General features: G+C 40.7%; 2 protein-coding genes across 9 annotated transcripts in view; one reads left to right on the top strand and one right to left on the bottom strand.

Annotated features, from left to right (window-relative positions):
- aass (aminoadipate-semialdehyde synthase) overlaps positions 1-10601 on the top strand; it is a 63118-nt gene extending 52517 nt beyond the window's left edge. For all 4 annotated transcript variants that reach the window (XM_008410947.1, XM_017305352.1, XM_008410946.1 and 1 more), the window contains exons 18-24: positions 237-377; positions 478-645; positions 1635-1730; positions 2263-2378; positions 7480-7568; positions 7647-7823; positions 9315-10601. In XM_008410947.1, coding sequence (XP_008409169.1) covers positions 237-377; positions 478-645; positions 1635-1730; positions 2263-2378; positions 7480-7568; positions 7647-7823; positions 9315-9433 — 906 coding nt within the window. In that variant the 3' untranslated portion in view covers positions 9434-10601. The remainder of the gene's footprint in view (positions 1-236; positions 378-477; positions 646-1634; positions 1731-2262; positions 2379-7479; positions 7569-7646; positions 7824-9314) is intronic.
- Positions 10602-12419: 1818 nt separating this feature from the next.
- ptprz1a (protein tyrosine phosphatase receptor type Z1a) overlaps positions 12420-18028 on the bottom strand; it is a 122974-nt gene continuing 117365 nt past the window's right edge. For all 5 annotated transcript variants that reach the window (XM_017305392.1, XM_017305393.1, XM_008410944.2 and 2 more), the window contains 7 exons: positions 17657-17750; positions 17452-17525; positions 16869-16985; positions 15935-16090; positions 15552-15694; positions 15341-15476; positions 12420-13053 (listed from right to left, as the gene is read on the bottom strand). In XM_017305392.1, coding sequence (XP_017160881.1) covers positions 12931-13053; positions 15341-15476; positions 15552-15694; positions 15935-16090; positions 16869-16985; positions 17452-17525; positions 17657-17750 — 843 coding nt within the window. In that variant the 3' untranslated portion in view covers positions 12420-12930. The remainder of the gene's footprint in view (positions 13054-15340; positions 15477-15551; positions 15695-15934; positions 16091-16868; positions 16986-17451; positions 17526-17656; positions 17751-18028) is intronic.

Below are 18028 nucleotides of genomic sequence, written 5' to 3'. Positions count from 1 at the left end.
TATAGGCTATGGGCTATAAGCTATAGGCTTTGGGCTATAGGCTATGGGCTATAGGCTATGGGCTATAGGCTATGGGCTATAGGCTATGGACTATGGGCTATAGGCTATGGACTATGGGCTATAGGCTATAGGCTATAGGCTATAAGCTATGCTCTATAGGCTATAAGCTACGGGCTGTAGGCTATAGGCTACGGGTTATGGGCTCCAACAGCCTCAAATGAATCACTGCTGTCTAGGTGGAGTCCTACAGCTCGTTCTGTGGTGGGCTTCCTGCTCCGGAGTGTTCAGACAATCCTCTTCGCTACAAGTTCAGCTGGAGTCCTTACGGTGTCCTCCTGAACACAGTCAGTCCAGCTGTCTTTCTCAGAGATGGCGAGGTATGGAAGCCTCAGAGGGACATGAACAATATTTAAGCTTTTCTCTGCAGAATCTGCAGTTTGTCTAAAGGAGAAGTCTGATGAGACATGTGTGTTCAAGGTGGTGAGCATCCCTGCAGGTGGGACTCTGATGGATTCGGCCACAGCGATGGATTTCTTCCCAGGTTTCAGCCTGGAGGGATTTCCAAACCGCGACAGCACCAAGTACGCCGAGCCGTATGGCATCCAGACGGCACACACACTCATCAGGGGAACCCTGCGCTTCAAGGTACAGTGGCTACACTATGGGGAAATTTATCTGCCATAATTTGAGAGCACACAGATTTTCAGTCTGAAGTTTTGATGTTTTGATTCTTTCATGCATACCCTTTGAGAAATTCGTTAATCTCCATGCCAACCATCTGTGTGTGCAAGTCTAAATGCTTGCTCACACAGAGAGTTACTTTTTCCATGCAGCTCCTCCTTGGAGCTGCAGTCTCCAGTCGAGCAGCCCCCACCCATGACTCCCCCACTCAGCCCTTTCAGAGTTGCAGCAGCACCAATTAGCAAACACCAGGTGAAACTGCCTTTCTGCTGAGCTAATCATATTAGCCACTTCTTGGTACAACACTGAGTAAAAATGAGAMTGTCTATCAGGGTGAGGTCTGAGGACAGAACCGTGGGACTGAGTCTGTTCTTTCCTCATAATGCCATCTATTTTTTGAAGTGCACCAGTTCCTCCTGCAGCAAAACAGCCCCATAGCATGACACTGCCACCTCCATGCTTCTCTGTTTGGACCCAGAAGTTGCCTCATTGTTATGACAGCTGGACATTCCCATTCTGGCCATGCCTGCCTTTAATTGAACAGATGAGCCTGTCTGTACTGTAGGGATGTAAAATCAGAAGTTTACAAAAACTATTACAAACTATTTAAATCCACTATAACATCTGTATGTAAACTTCTGGTTTCAGCTGTTGGTGAATTTCAGAATGACCATTGTATACATATAAAGAGAAGTTTACATTAGGCTGTAAATGGTGTTTTATCAACACATTTTGTTTTCGGTAAGTACTTCTTAGCTTCTTTCTTGGCATTTCCTGGACTTCCTGTCTGTGTTTAACAGGTGAGTAGTGTCCTGTTTTAGGCCTTATACTCATAAAGTTACTAAAAGCAGCCTGTATGTTCAGCGCTGATGGAGATGGTCCTCTGGCTGTTTCTGGTTGGTTTTGCCTCCTGTCAGTGTTTGTCTCTCATTAAGTTTCTGTTGTGTTCATAGGGCTTCTCCAAAGCCATGGGCGGCTTTGTTAAGCTGGGTCTGATCAACACTGAGCCCAGTCCTGTCCTCCTGCACCCTACGTCTACCATCTCCTGGGTATGAATCGCTCCAGCAAATGGTTCATAAGCAGTCCTCTGCTCTGTGCTCCGTTTTAGTTTAATTAATGTTTTCTATCTCATCAAATGACAGAAGTCTACTGCTGCCAACACTTGTTTATCAGTATCAAGGCTGCAGTGAACAGAGGCTTCTCATACTCATGACTTAAAGGCAAATAGTGTTAGCTTTTATGCTTGTGAGAGTTCAATATTTTCAGGATGTTTACCAGCCATCAAGTGGTTGATAGATTTTTCATCCTGCCACTAATCTGCCTGAAAACACTCCAGTCTTTTCTTTTGAGATGAGATGAAAAATGAAAGAGGTAAAACAAATTAGCACACTTAGAAATGATGGCACGGAGGCTGGGTAAAAAGAGTTAAGAGACCATTGATGAACTGAAGAGGAGCACAGAGACGAACTCCACCACAGACAGAAAATTGCGTACTATAAATTAAAAATTGTTCAAGTGCTGAAGAAAATAAATAAATTAAAAAACATTTTACTGCTTGTTCATTTCCTTTCTTGTGTGCAGAAAGAACTCCTCTGTCATCAGATGGGCTTATCCTCCTCCATGTCCCCAGAAGCTTTTGCGGAAGCAGTCTATAAGCAGGTCGGAGAGGACCAGTTCAGAATGGACACCTTGAGATGGTGCGACACCAACAGCTCCACACACACTCACTGACCAGTAAACAGTCCAGTTGACCACCCAGAAAACATGATCTAACCTAGATGATAGAATGTTGCTTTACATGGAAACGAGTGAAGCTAACGCTCCACTCAGTTCAGAACTTCATCACTGGTATGAATGTCCTATTCATTTGGGCTATGAAGGCCTATTTTAATTCAAATGTTTATTATCATTTTGTGAGAAAATAAATTGACTAAAAATAAATAAATAAATTGGAGGCCAAAACATATTCAAAATCACCAAACTTTTCACAAATTTACATATTTCAAGGTTTTCATAAGATTAGCACCAAAACTACTCAACAGCGCCCCCCCCGGCAACTTTTCAAAACATATTTCCCATTGACCTTACTTTATGACAGTGGTTCCCAAACTTTTTCTCCGGGGCCCCCTCTATGAATTTACAAGTGAGGAGAGTTGGACTCTGGCTCTCTGGTCGAATGATGTATGTCAGCGGGGTGCGGTGGGGGGGATTCTTAGAGACTCCCTGTATATTCTTCCATTCACTCAAACATCCCCCTCTCCCTCACGTGCACAGCGCTCGTTTTTTTTTCTTTCTTTTTTTCTCATTCATCCATACCGCTTTCCGCGCTCCCTCTGCAATGGCAAAATCATTTGGGAACCTCTGCTTTATGATGAGGCCAAGACCCATCCTCAACACCAAACAGGAAGTCAATAATCTTGGATTTAAATTCCAATGTGGTAAAATTTAAATTTTACCCCATTCTGGCCATTTATAGTCTGGGCATTTGAACAAACTTCTAGAGCAGTGGTTCTTAACCTTTTTTGAGGTACTGAACCCACCAGTTTCATATGCGCATTCACTGACCCTTTTGTGGTGATAAATAAAATATGATTTTTTTTCCCCCCCAAATTCAAGACATAGGGGTGAGTCTAGTTGGGTCTAGTTGGATGACACAACTAGAATCTAGTTGGGTCACCCCAAGATCATTAAGTCTTCTTAAAAGGTAGAGTCTTTGAGAACAGTTCTTCAAAATATAGTCATTGTTTTCAGCACAGTTGAGCTGACTGTCCAGGAACGACCCAAAGTATTTAAAATTTGCCACAGTTTCAACAGGTTGGCCATCAAGAGAAACTGGAACCACTTTAAGGTCTTGTTTAGATCATTTAATTAGCTCTACATTCTTAAGAGAATGAAAAATTAATAATAAATAATAAAGACTGCGGTATTCTGATTTAGTAATGTAATTATATTAGTTGTGTTACCACCCCCAAGCCACTAGAGTAGCGGTTCTCAACATGGGCGGTACCGCCCCCCAGGGGGCGTTCAGAGGACGGCAGGGGGCGCTGGCGGACATTTTTACAAAAGGGGGGCGCTGGGATGCTTTTGGGGAGCGTTTGGTCGAAGGTAAACTTTACACCTTAAATCCACAACAATACCAGTTTAGACTTTGAGCAACTTGGTAAAACTGTATTGTGTAACATTAAATCATGCTTGGCTGCAACTGTATCGATGGCAGCTCTTCTTCTATTCAGTGTTTGTAGCTTCTGTTAGCTTCTGACGCAGCTCCTCTCCTGCTACTGGTAGCTTCACCGGCTGATGACGCTGCTGTGATTGACTTTGTCTGGTATTTATGTAGGCTGCATATGTTTTGGCAGTTCTGTGATTGTCAAAGCAGCAATTTATATTAAAACGTGTTTTATTTCCGTTTGAAAGCTGCCCGCTTCCATGGAAGGACAACAGAAAATTGCTCTTATAAACATGTAATTACTAAAATCACGATGCCCTCACATTGTATCCCTCTGAAAAATTAACCCATTTAAATAAAGAAATACCTCCACACCACGATAGAGCGTTCATGTTATAGCGTTAACACCGGTGCTGCAAGTGGTCAGACATGAAACGGGTTTGATGGAACAACGTTACCACAACACTTTTAAATTTCAATAATCAGAAATCCGAAATTGTTTCCGTTGTTTTAAAAGGTTTATGTCAGTCTGCCTTTTCACCAAAGATATGTTTCCCGACCGCCCTGCATCTTAGGGAGTTAAAAAAAAAAACGCTGCACACATTGCGCAAAATTCTGAAACATGAGAAGCGGGCAAAAAGTAGCGACAAACTAGATGTGAATTATGGCATAAAAACAGAGAATCCGACGCTGAACAGTGAAAAATCAACACATGATGTGAAACATGACGATTAGGCGGCGCAGCAGGTGATGAGTGAAGATTACTGATGGTCAATACGATAAAATAAATCTAGCAACAGGAAAGAAACTAAAGTGGACATAACAATAAACCAAGAGAGGATAATACTAATCAAAGGAAACTAAATGGAAATGAATGAAAAACAAAATGCAAGAATAAACTAAGAAACTAAAGTAAATACGGAGGAATAAACTGGTATGGCAAGACCTTTCGAGCAATAATTAATTCAGAGGACTGTATGGCAAGAATAAACAGACACTATTTCTAGATAAAAGATACAATAATATTGTTGAAGTGCCATGGGTAGGGGCGCAACTACACATTATTCATGTGGATGCGAAAACATAAATCGCCGCCCCCCACAAAGGAGCGTAGAAACATACGCTCCCTCCCCAACCCCCTCCTCCAGACGCCGATACGTTTAGGGCAAAACTCGCTACATTTACCCCGTTTTGTGCACGAGGTGAAGGAGCGTAAGGCACTGAAGTGTACGGGAAAACATAATCGTGCGCCAATTCAAAACATCTACAATAATGATAGTAACATTAATAATAAAATAATTGTCAGTGCAAAGTAGCCTACAAATTCTTTGATGGGGGGCGGTGAGGGACCTGGATAAAGGCTAGGGGGCGCTAGCCCAAAAAAGGTTGAGAAACACTGCACTAGAGGCAGTACCAACCCCGAAAAGATGCGACTAAGGAGCAGATTTAGAAGTACACCGAAAGCTACACAATTTGGTAAAAACGGTGAGCTTTGCTGAAGTAATTAAAGACACAAGTTCAAATCCATGCTGAGAGTGGAGCTCCTTCAATCAGGGCTCCTCCGCAGCACTGATTGGCCAAGCAATGTAACGTGATCCTCTGCAGCAAGTGATGGCAAAGCRGGGCGTCATCACGACTTTACACAAGTGTGTCTTTACCTCCGCGGCAGAGGCTCCGCTGAACCCCTGAGAGACTCATCGAACCCCTGGGGTTCAATCGAACCCAGGTTAAGAACCACTGCTCTAGAGACTTCAGTCGATCGGTTTCATACTTGGTTAGTTTGCTCATAAGGCATGGGGGCTTAAAAACTGATCAAAACAGTGAGCGTTTGAGTATGTTGAAGGAGCGTGGCCAGTCCTCAAAGTCTCACATCTCATCATGAGACACAAAAATCTTATATCTCAAACACCAAAAGTCACTTAGACACCAAACCTTAAGGGATTGATCCACATCCAGTCTCAAAAAATAGTGAAAATCATAGTGACATCATGATATCACTTAAGCAATGCTCCCTGACAACAGTGTAATTTTTTATTTCGAAAGGTCAACATCTGACCCCTGTGACCTAATCAAGATAACAGTGTGCCCACTGACAGAAGACATGTTGGTGGCTTCCAGCACTGACAGTGTGGCACCGTGGCAAAGTCCAATGTCTAGCCGTCCCCCAACAGAAATGTGTGGCCAAATTACTCCACAGCCTGCTTAAAATCAGCCCCAAACCATGGTTTGACTGGCAATTATGAAGTTTGGTACACATGTGCATCTTCTCAGAACCTACAAAAACTTTCTTGGACCCAAGGGCTAAACCCCACAGGAAGTCAACCGTTTTGGATCAAAGCCGCCAGTTTGTCTGTCTTTCAGACATTGTGTCTGAGCAAAATCCTCCTACAGCTTTTGACATGCTGGCTTCAAAATTTCTAGCTCAGTCTTAAGGCATTGAAGATCGAAAGTTATCAAAAGCTTTTTGCTGCATCAAAGCATGTGGGTGTGGCCAAGACTCAAAATCTTGCTATTTGCCATAAAACATTAAGGTTTGATGCGTGAAACTCTTGGTGTGTCATTACAGACCATCAGTTTTAATATTTGCATGGTCAACTAGGGACATCAGCACTTGGCACTGCCCCCTTTGAACATAAAGTAACCTGTTTTGCTCCTGGATGTCTTCCTTTAACTTTTTGATTTATGCAGATTTCAATTTGTCTGATTACAGCAAAATCACACTGAATTCTTGTCAGATTTTTTGCCAAACTTATAGGACTTGACATGCATCTACTGTAATGACCCTTATTGACATGGACTGAAGATGATTTGGAAAATTTGCCAAATGTGCTGCCTAGTGAACAAATGTGGAAATGGAGTGAGATTGTTGATGATGCAATAGAAAGTTCTAATGGATATTCATAACAAGAATTTTGTTACATTATTTTGACTTGATTATGACTTTTCTTCAGTTTATACAGATGCATACAGTTATGGAAAACAGTAGAATCACAATTACTGTACCTTGGTCAATATGAATTATTTAAAATAACTAATTATGTTAAGACAATGCAATGTCTTAACTCCGATACATTCTTAATGCATTGTATCTGTTGCATTAAGAATAATGAACTGCCTTGAGTATAAATGCAAATATTGATAAACATTTTGGTTCCTGTTCTGGATGAAAGTGACACAAGCTCTGGCTGGGAGCAGATGCTGCACATCAAGCTGCTCTTATTGTGACTTCAATGCTTAGCAACATGGGAGCCCACTTTGAGCCCCCGCTCTGACGAGGACTCCTGAAGTGGTGTAGCTATACAACCTTCTTCAAGCCAAGGTCGCCTGCTGCCAGGGATGAAGAGACAAGGGCCATGCAGGCACTGAGCACTGCGTTCCTCTGAAAGGAAAAGAACTGTTGGAATTATTCCATTATTGCTGTTAAAGGGGGAAAAACTCAATGATCAACTGCTTAAATTCAATGACTCCATTTATTTAATTCAGCACCAAAGAAGCCGGAAAAATAAACGGCAAATCCTTGTACCTCAGTCCAAGGATGAGTGGCTCCAGCAGTAGTGCAGCAGATATTTAGAGCCTTTAGTGTAAAGTGAAAGTAAGTTGAGGAGGAATCCATGCTGTCTGTGTTGCTGCAGGCTGGGGATGCTGAGCGACGATGCTGTGCCTCATGCTGATACCATTCTGGCTTCACTCGCAAAGCACCTGGAGGCCAAGCTCTCTTTTGGTGAGTGGGGTGACTGTTGGTGCCGACCAGAGTAACACAGTCAGGCATGGAACTATGATTCTTCTCTTCTGGATCTAGCTAAAGGTGAGCGGGACTTGATCATCATGAGGAACGACGTGGGAATTCGACATCCAACCGGAGAGCTGGAGATGCGACAGATCAGCCTGGTGGTCTATGGGGAACCAAACGGTTTCTCTGCCATGGCCAAGACTGTAGGATACCCAGCAGCCATTGCTGCCCGCATGGTTCTCGATGGTTAGTGATGCCTCTCTATAAGTTAGCACATTAGTAATACAGATGCTCCAAACAAAGATTTTCTAGCTGTTAGGAATGATGAGGCCTAAAAACAATAAGGTAGTTGTAATGTATGAATCAAAACCTGACCAGGTCCCCAATTGTTCCAGTTTGACCCTTTTTTCTGGAATGTGATGATTCTGAGAATCTTGGTCAGTCTACTATTATCTCTCCATTCTTCTCAGTTACACCAACTGACTTATAAAATTTTAATCAGGTCAGAACTAATTTCTGGCCGGTGTAGTCTAATTCAGTTCAGTTCATAAATCTTTTATTGCAAAGGAAAATTAAAAATGTTGTTGTACCTGAAATCATCAAACTATCTTGAGTCATTGTGGATGCTGATGCTGTGGGCAGGAAGGATTTCAAGTAGCAGTCAGTCTTGCAACACATTTGAAGAGGCCTCTGTCTGAAGATTTTTGCTGTAATAAAGGCAACAAAGACAATATTCTCAGCAAATGCCTTGATAGTCACAACCTGTGGTTGGCTTGCTGTGCTAATCCTCTTTTTCTTTTGACATTCCTCTTTAAATTGCTATCAGGCTGAATGTTAGAAAACCTGACAGAGATGTTGGAGTAGGGGTTATAATGATGAAGACCTGGTTTTAACATCCTCCTCTCTCCGATCCCATTTTGTATCCATGAAGTTTCTGTTTCAACTCCTCTGACATTTGTGATGTAGCTTAAGTACTATTTGAGCTTTTGAGAAGCTAATTAGCTGCTCCCGTACCTTGTTGCCATGGTTACACATCAWAACTGTCTAAAATAAAAAGATGAAGAGGAAAAATCCTTCCAGCTGCACAGCATCCAGAACCAGGGGGAATAATTCTTCACACATGCAATGCCTCGGCACAATAAAATTATAAACAAAAGTCTGCAAAAATAACTGAAGTAACATTTGAAGTAACAGAGCACCATCAAAGAATGGCCTATAAACACAAGCTACCAATCGAGATAGCAGAGAGATTACAATTTAAAAGTTGGGCATAAAAAGATCAAGTGATTCCACCATTTAAAATAACATTTAGCAAATTTTTGTATAAATTAAATTAGGATAATGCAAATAAATGTTAACCAGCTTACATTAGCATATAAGATGGCATTTGCATTTTGGTAGTTTAATCATATAAGCCAAGTAATGTAAGATAACATGGCAACATGAGCATTTTACCTAATAAAATCCTGATTTAAGTTTAGAAGTTAGCAAAAAGAAACTTAAAAATGGAATGGTTTAAAGTTAGCAAACAAGCTACAGTTAACATTGTCGCTAAATTCAAATGATAAACTAGTGCTACATCAGTAACTAGAGTTACATCAGCAGTCACACTAAACAAAGCTGTCTGTGAAGTGAATGGAAATGTTTTCATTTGCCAGAAACGACTGCTGCTGCTGTTAGTTTTTCTCATGAGCCATACTGATACAACAGAACCAAACACTTTTTTTCTCTCTGTAGGGGAAATCAGTACAAAAGGTCTGCTGGTCCCAATGACCAATGACATCTATGGGCCGGCGTTGGCTCGGCTGAAGGAGGAAGGACTGCACATCATATCCAAGAGCACCCTGCAGGACTAGAACATAGTCTGCAGACGTTAGAGAACCTGCAGAAATCCAAAGAACTTTGAAAGTGGACAAAATCAGCTTTTGATAACTTTCCAGCAGTTCCTTTAACACTATAAAACCCATTTGTCTGCTTTCGTCTGATTGTTTTATTTTTTTGAGAAATGTTTTTGTTAGACCTACTCGCTTGTCAGATAAAACTTTAAGTGTTAATAAAAATGTGAAAGCAGCAGTTGGCAGAATAGATGTTTGAGTCCAAAATCAACAAATTTGGAAATCCATAGAATAATTAGTTAAAATAGTTTAAATGAAATTCATGCTCAAAATTTGCAGGCTCAGGTCAGAAATTTAGGATGCAGCTGATGTTCAATAATTCAAATGTTTTGCATAACTTGTCATCGGTATCAGAGGAAAATAATTAGGTCAGACAACATGAGTGAAACTAGGAGAACAAATCCTCTTAAACAGACGTCAAAGTGTTGTCTTCATGTTGTAAGAAATGTTCTCCAAACTGAAGTTGGACCTCGTCCTGCCTGACTGGAGCTCCCAGCTGATGTTTTTAGAAAGTGCACCAGCAGTTCTGGAGCAGTTTCACATAGATGTCTGTCAAACTGCAAGTCTTACAAATGTTTTCTTTCTTTCTCTTATGACTTTGTAGTACTTTAGCTTCATCAGCAAAATGATTGGATACAAATGTTTACATCCATTTRTATGCTTTTAGTGACATTAAGTAGAAATGTCTGACTTGCATTATTGGTAGAAAACATGCTACACTGACTAAAACCAGACTAGTTTCATCCATCACAAGTTCCAATTCTCTTCAAATAGTGAAAAGAAAGTATTTTGCACATAGCAGAGATATATATTTATAGATATAGATGACTCCATGTCATCTTAAAACAAATGTCTGTAATGTGTAGATATCAGAAGGACTGAGAGGCTTTAGAATGTAATTCAGGAGACAATTCAGTTTTATTTCTGGAGAGATCAGTTCCATAAAACTCCAACATGAACCGCTTGTTAAAATTCTTTTTCTAAATGTTTGAGGTCTCAATATCTGAACTACTTCTGTTGTGGGGTTTTGTTTGTTTTTCCTTTTTGACAGAAATGAAATGGTTACATAATTAAACTCCTGTAAAGTCTTCTGATGATTTCTTAAAAAAATAAAGAACATTAAAGTAGATCGTACAGTTTCAATTTTTATCTAAATAATTTAGAATCATTTGAGTTATTGTGGAAAATGCATATTTTGCTGTTTACAGCCAAAGTTTGTTCATAATCTGTCAGAAAAATAACTTTATATGTAAACAAGTGTGGTGGTGTCTACCTCCTGGACCCAGGAACTTGTTGGTTTATTCATGAATCTAGATTTTAAACACTCCTGACTGAACTTGTTTTATTTGATCAGGACAGTAATGCTTCATTTTCTGAGTTGTGTAAAATCACAATTTTCTGACAGATCAACTCTGGATCTGTCAGTGTTTATCTGACAGATTATTCACTGTTCACTGAGGAACACTGATATTCAGTGGACACTGTTAACTTTTGAGGAAGTTTTATTTTATCCTTATAAAAGCAATCTTGGCATTTCTAGACCAACAAATCTGACCATAGGCTTGACGGTAGATTTATCAGGATCATATGAAAATCGGTCACTGTGTAGACTGATGTTCATTGATCATGATCTGTTTTAGCCCAGAACCAGTAAATGGAGCTGCTGCAGTGTCCTGTCAGCTCCTTGATCTCCAGCTGAGTTCTCACTCAGAAAAAAAAGGGAAAAAAAATGCTGACTGGTGTTTTTACTTCTGCTTGATTTGGAGGCAGCCAAGCAAACTGGGCCACCAAGCAGAGAATAATTGGGGATGTAATAAAAGTCAAAAATGTAAATGAAGTTGCGGATCTGGCAGCAGGTTAGGACAATTTCTGGGCTCTTGACCTATTTTCTGACCTGAAAAGACGCATTTCTTACAGAGTCTTAGCCTGGATTAACTCATAAGAAATGGTGCAGAGATAATAACTTCATAAAGGGAATATGTATAATCCACAGGTTGAACCAGACTGTTTTCAACAGAAATTCAAATTGGGATATCCTGCCCCCCCCCCCCTCCCCTTCAAAAAACAAGACGGGTTGAAACATGAAGTGGGGGGACAAATATCTGAAGACAGATTTTTAAAGATTTCAAAGATTTGATGAGTGGCTCCTAATGGATCACTGATGGAAAGATGGCCGCCTCCTCACCTGACCCAAACTTATAAAGAACTTTTGGTTTTTGTTTTAAAATAAGTTTTACTGTAAAGAAACCAGTCCACCTGTCTAAGCAGTGTGGGAGATGATCAGCTGGACAAACTTATCTCACCTGTTGTCATCCTTTCATTGGCTTAATGAGCAAAAAAAAAAAAGTATTTTAAAATCCTACTCTTGGCCTTTAAATGCCTTAATGGTCTGGCTCCTCCTTACCTCTCTGACTTGCTCCAGTTGAATGTTTCACCAAAACCAGCTGACCAGCTTCTAGGCTGAAGCTCCAAGATTGACTCTTTTCTGTTCATTTGTGGAACAAGTTGCCATTGAATATCAGATAAGAATCTTCTGTTACGTTTCAGTGGTTTTTGACACAATGAGCATTTAGCATTTCTGGTTGAATTTTCCTTTACTCTCCAATTGTCTGCATTTGGGTCCTACTTTTAGATATCATGACKGTAACATGACGTGGAAACAGTGAAGCACTAGGGATACCTTCTGGTAACTTCTGTGTTATAGATTCGTGCGCACACACAAGAATAGTTTTAATAGAAACTATCTTCTTTCACTAATTGCAGCTTGCAAGTTCACATAGCAACACTATAATGAGCCAACAGAGTTTTGTTTGTATTCTTTCACTTTATCCCTTTAATCCCCAAAGCAGTGTTTCACATCCAACTAAAGATCTACGTAGGCAGTAATCGCATGCAACACATTTAGTTTGTTACAAAACTGAGTATAAAATTATTAATCATCTTCAGCTAAACAGAATCAAAGCATTTATTTGCACTAAAAATATAGAATCTAGAAGTATAAATAGAAATTTGGTCCATCAAAGTGATTACCACATTATTTACATTCGATCGTTTTATTATTCCACATCCTTATCTAGTTTAGCCCACTGTGCTAAACTAGATGAATCCCACTGTGTTGCAGTGGGATTCACAGAATAGATCCTAGTGGCAGAGACATGGAAAACATTTGATGTGAAAAGTTGCAGCTTCCCTCTTTAGGCACAGTGCCAATAAATACAATGTTTAGAAAGAGTTTAGTACAAATTTTCAGGTTGGTACATTAAAACCTTGGACAGTTAATGTATAAAATGTAACAAAGTTTGAACTACAACAGAAGGAAAACAAAAGGCACATAATCTAAAAGCWGAAAGGGTAAAAATTCAGCAAAGCTGTTAAGAATCTGCCTGAATAAATTCTGTCAAAAGAGATTCTATTGGTGCTTGAAGAACATAAAGAACAAATTATTCTATCAGGACCTTTTACACAAGAGATTCAAGGCTGTCGGTGGTGGTTTCATTGTTGTCAGAGAACAGGAGGGTTTTCTCTGCTTCCTGTGTCCCGATGATGCTCAGCATGGCTTTGTACAGGAACTGGTAGTGCTCCTGCAAAAACACACTCCACTCAGTTTCTTGCTGCTATTCTGCTTAACACACATGTAAGATAAACCCAGGTAGCATCAACTCGGAGCTAAATTTGATTTCATTTGGTTCACAGTAACAGACTCAATCTGAGGGTTAGCCAGCTTTTCACATAAAGCAGTTTTCTAGGTTTAAGAGCTAGGTTTACATTTATTTTAAACCTCATAAAACACGTTCACTATATGAACAAGTCCCATCTTCACCTAGTTGCTAGCTGGGTCCTAGCAGTTGGCTTCTCTCAGTCCTCTCTCAAACCACCCGTCTKCCTGGTCCACAAAGCTGTCTTCAAACAAGTGACCCTTTATCTTGACATGTAAATGAACAGCTGATTCTTGACCTGATGAGTTTGCTTTATTGTTCTGGACCATCCGTCTGCTGTTCAGTTTCTCCAATGAAGAGCTGGGAACATTCATCCTGCTGTGTACTGTGTTACTGTGACACTGCTGAGTCGTGTTTGACTGTTTATTCTGGGATAATCCAGCTTCTGTCTGACAGTTTTAGAATTCATTTGCATTACTTTTCACTATTTTCTGAGCTGAGATTCAAAAACGTGATAATGTCAGAGAGGGGTCTTTATTAGGCTGTTATACAGATGAACTGAAAGATTTTCATCAGTGAATCAGAATATCATTCAAAAGTTCCTTTCAGGTGTTTATTTCTGTTAGTATTGATGATTCTGGATTACAGCAGCTGAAAATAAAAACACTTTTATAAAATTTKAATATTATTACAGCAGACATAATTACAGGAATGGTCTGATGCCATGGGTCAGACTGCTGACTTACAGTTGTCAAGGAGAGTCACTGAAATCCTCTATAAAATATGCTTCTTTCTTTGAAGAAAACCATATGGTATCAATCAACATTTAATATTCCTGTTGGGTTAATAAGGCATTTCTCAATCAAACTGAACCAAATTGAAAAAGATATTGCTGAAGAAGCCAGCTACTCGGAATGCTGTATAGTTTCTAGAAATGGAATGTTGAGTGGAAAGTAACAGTTTGATTGAAATCTGTGTGCTAACAGCGATAACTTCAGCCCTGAGACAATTGTGTAGCAAATTTTGACTTCTTCAGCCCCCAGATGGCACTGAGCCAGCTTCTGGTTCTGGTTCGGTTCTGCTGAACGTCTCTTCCTGTTAAAGCGGACTTTTCCTTTCCGCTGTTGCTACATGTTTGTCCAGGCGGAGTGAATGCTGTAAGTCAGTGACTAAATGCAATCTGCTGGATTTCCTTAGATAGAAACTTTAAACTGACATGAATGATAAATTGAACTTGATGCATTGCTGGATAACCAGGATCAGATTGGAGTGTATGTACTTTTAGAATCTGTTTGTATGACAGGATTTAATTTACCTTTTTGTTTTAGTTCTTTAAAAAAACATGTCCAGAACTTCTTCTTATTCTGACATTATTGGACCTCTGTTGGTGTTATACAAATACACTGACTTGAAATGTAATTAAATTGAAAATATGTTTGGTTTAAATTTAGACGGTGTGAACTGATGCTGGAGCATCAAACGCCACCAAACACACCCAACATGAGCTACAACTGTCGCATTCCTTTTCAGTTAACACATTTGAATCGCAGTTGGACATCAAGATCCTAGAATCTGGAGGAAGAGTGGAGAGGAACAGAAGCCATTGGTAATCTGGGCGCAATGTCATGTACTGGTTCTGGTCCACTGGGTTTTCTGAAGTCCACAGTCAATGCAACCATCTACCATGAAATTCTAGAGCACTTAATGCTTCCCTCACCTGACCAGCTGTATGGAGATGATGATTTTATTTTTATTTTGGTACCTGTCCTCACTGCCAATACTGATAACACCTGCTTCAATTACCATGGTAACACCAACAAACTGGCCTGGCCTTGACCAGTACAGAATCCTTGGGTCAGGAGGAAGATTAAACTACAGAAGCAACCTCGTCAGAACCACAGGCTGGTCTCCTCTGTCCTTTTGAATAAAGTAATTTATGCAAAACGAGCCGGGCTAGAAGCTGAGTGCAGATACTGTGCAGTACATGGACACACTGTTCATTAAGCACACATTCCTTTTTATTGGTCTGGTGTAATACTGTTATTTTCTGAGAGACTAAATTTGTAATTTTCATTTGCTGTAAAAAACAATAATTCATTAACATTCCAATTAAATGTATTAAGATGTGTTTCAAATGAACTGAAATGCATTTATCCTTAACTCAAATGTTGGACTAAAGCGTGCAACAAACAGATCTGGCTGTGAGACTTACAACATCACTGAAGACTCCTGGTCTCAAAAGGTTTGTCAGTCTGGCTGCTTGGAACACGTCAGCCGAACCTTCAGCCTCCAGCTGCTGCCTTAGAGACGACAGAGCACAGAATGTTCCTGCTGTGACTCCGCCCACACTGCAGGAGAAAGAAAACAGGACTTTTGGAAAAAGAACAGTAAAAAGTATGCTAATGGGCTGGACAGGGTCTTACTCATCATGGACCACGGTGGGACAGTCTCTGCTCGCCCTCTCTTCATTCACCAGGCTGATGAGTTCAAAGGTGTTGCTGATGGGGCTGTCAGGGTTCGGCCAGCAGGGGGCCAGGAAATGCTTCACCTCAAGAACAAAGTCATCCTGTCCAGAAGAGAAGAGTTGACATACCAACCAGATGCCTTCAGCACACAAAGTCTTTCTGAGTTGTAAGAACAGCTTCAGTTATACTTTTGTGTCATAAGATCACAATAACAGTTTATGTATGTGTTGAAGTGAAATTAGGAAGCCTAAGATGTTTTAGTGGCTTATATAACACTTGTTTGCAACACACACTGTCTGCTATTATTAAGAACATCATGGTGCCAAAGAAGCTAGGCTAACCTTTGCAGCAGACAGGGTGTATTCCCGGACCACCAGCATGTCCTCATTGGACAGACAGATGTGAGCCTCACTCCTTTGGGTCACAGTGAACATGTTGAAGCTGATGGATTGATTATAGCCAGGACACAGGGCACAGAGCTCCGCCTCCTCTGCAGTCTGTTGACAGAAAGACAGGGAAAGGCTAATGCTAACTGACAGCTGAGCTTTGCTCCAGGAAGTGGAGGGAGGAGGGTGAGGAGGGAGGGAACAATCTTTAACAGTTCTTTGCATGACAATGACTGTAGATTATCAGACAACAAAACATAAGAGATCAATTATTGTCATGTACACTCAAAGCTAGGATCAGCTGTTCAGTTGTGGACATAAGTAGTGAATCAACCAGTGTTGAATGTTCAACTCAACACTGAGTTGAAGATTGGTTAAGTTCAAAGTGAGCATCAGAATGAGGACAACGTGGGATCTAAGTCACTTTGACCCAGCAGGTTCTGGTTGTCAGTACCTGTTGTTCATTAGAAAAAGAGAAAATATCCCAGGAGTGGCAGCAATGTGGGAAGAAGTGTCCTGCTGAGGTCAGAGTATAATGACCAGGCTGGTTTACAGAGATATAAAGACAACAGAAGCTGGTTCCAACCAATGGATGTAGGACGCTGTGAATGAACTCTTAATGTGTCAGTCTGAGCTCAGAACAGGAAGCTAGACAATAACAATGTGCTACCTGGTCCAGGAAGTCTCAGTCTCAGTTGAAATAAATGGGAGTGGTATAGAATAATGTGTCAAATATGACAATGAAGTAGTACCAAAAATTGTTGCTGTTTTTCTGATAAAATGGACGGAAGTGTTTTGTCCTGGAGCCCACAGCTGAAACCTTTCAGTGTTTCTGGACCATCATTTCCCATTTGGAGAATATCGTTTGAAATTAATCGATTTTGCTTACCCCAGGCAGTGAGATGATGACCTGGGTATTGTGATCCCATATCATTCTCCAAAAGTCCTTTATGGTGCCAGGCAGGGGATTCTGGGTAATGATGAACTCTCTGTTTAGTCTATAGCCCTGCAAAACAAAACCATACCTTTATACAGGAGATCAAAGCTCCAAATAGTTCAAGAAATTACTGGAAGACCATTTGATCCCTCGATGACATCACAGAGCAAATAAACCTGTGAAGCATGAAGGCCCTATGCTTCCCTGAGGATAAAAGAACAACCTAATCACTGCTTTCATCTGCAGTTTCTCATAGAGAGGAAAAGTTTTATAGCTTGATTCATTGGGAAGAATATGCTGATGAAACATTTATGCTAATGTAACAGCAATCGGTCCAGGTCATTACATGGCTGACACTGATGCACAAACATTGAAGGCTGACTTATAGAACAGTAACGAAGCTGTCAACAAGCTCCTTCGCCTGTGTGTTAATGAAAAGAGAGATTCAATTGCTATGGGAACCCTCATGAAACACATCTTCATCCTCTCATACGATTCTGGCTAAGATTTAGTAACAGAGATTTGCTGGTCGTACAGTGATGAATGAGGCGTTGATGTAGTCGGCCGTCTCTCCAGCTGTTGTAGACAGACGCACTCGTGACCTCTCAGCTACAGAGAGAAGAGATGAGGTTAATTACTCTGTGGATCATGTGAACAGGAGCTGAAGTGGAAGGATTTAAATGTGTGACTGAGACTGATGTGTTCCAGCAGTTCATGACGTTACCATGAGGCAGTCTCACCAGGTATCACAGAGCAGTCCCTGTTCTTGCTGGAGTTGTTGTTCTGCAGGACGCTGGAGAAATTACTCTGCTTCACTTCATTGTGACACACCAGCTGTGGAGAACAGAAAAGAGCTAACCTTTAGGTTCTGCTGTTCTAACTACCGTATTTCCCGCACTATAAGTGCGCACCGGATTATAAGGCGCATAGAATAGACGCTTCAGTTTGGGTTGCCAATTTGTTCCGTACTCTACAAATGTGGATGTGTAATGAAGTGGCCCCCGAGTACTTTATATAGTAGGCTGCCCCAGTCGTTGTTTCACTCACGGTGTTGGTGTTGCAATATTGTGCCCAACCGACACGCTGCCACCGCAGCCTCTGTCTCTCCCCCC

This window comes from Poecilia reticulata, linkage group LG6, assembly GCF_000633615.1.
Source record: "Poecilia reticulata strain Guanapo linkage group LG6, Guppy_female_1.0+MT, whole genome shotgun sequence".
Lineage (NCBI taxonomy): Eukaryota > Metazoa > Chordata > Actinopteri > Cyprinodontiformes > Poeciliidae > Poecilia > Poecilia reticulata.
Note: the sequence above shows the minus strand (reverse complement) of the source record. Positions and strands in the feature narration are given on the sequence as shown.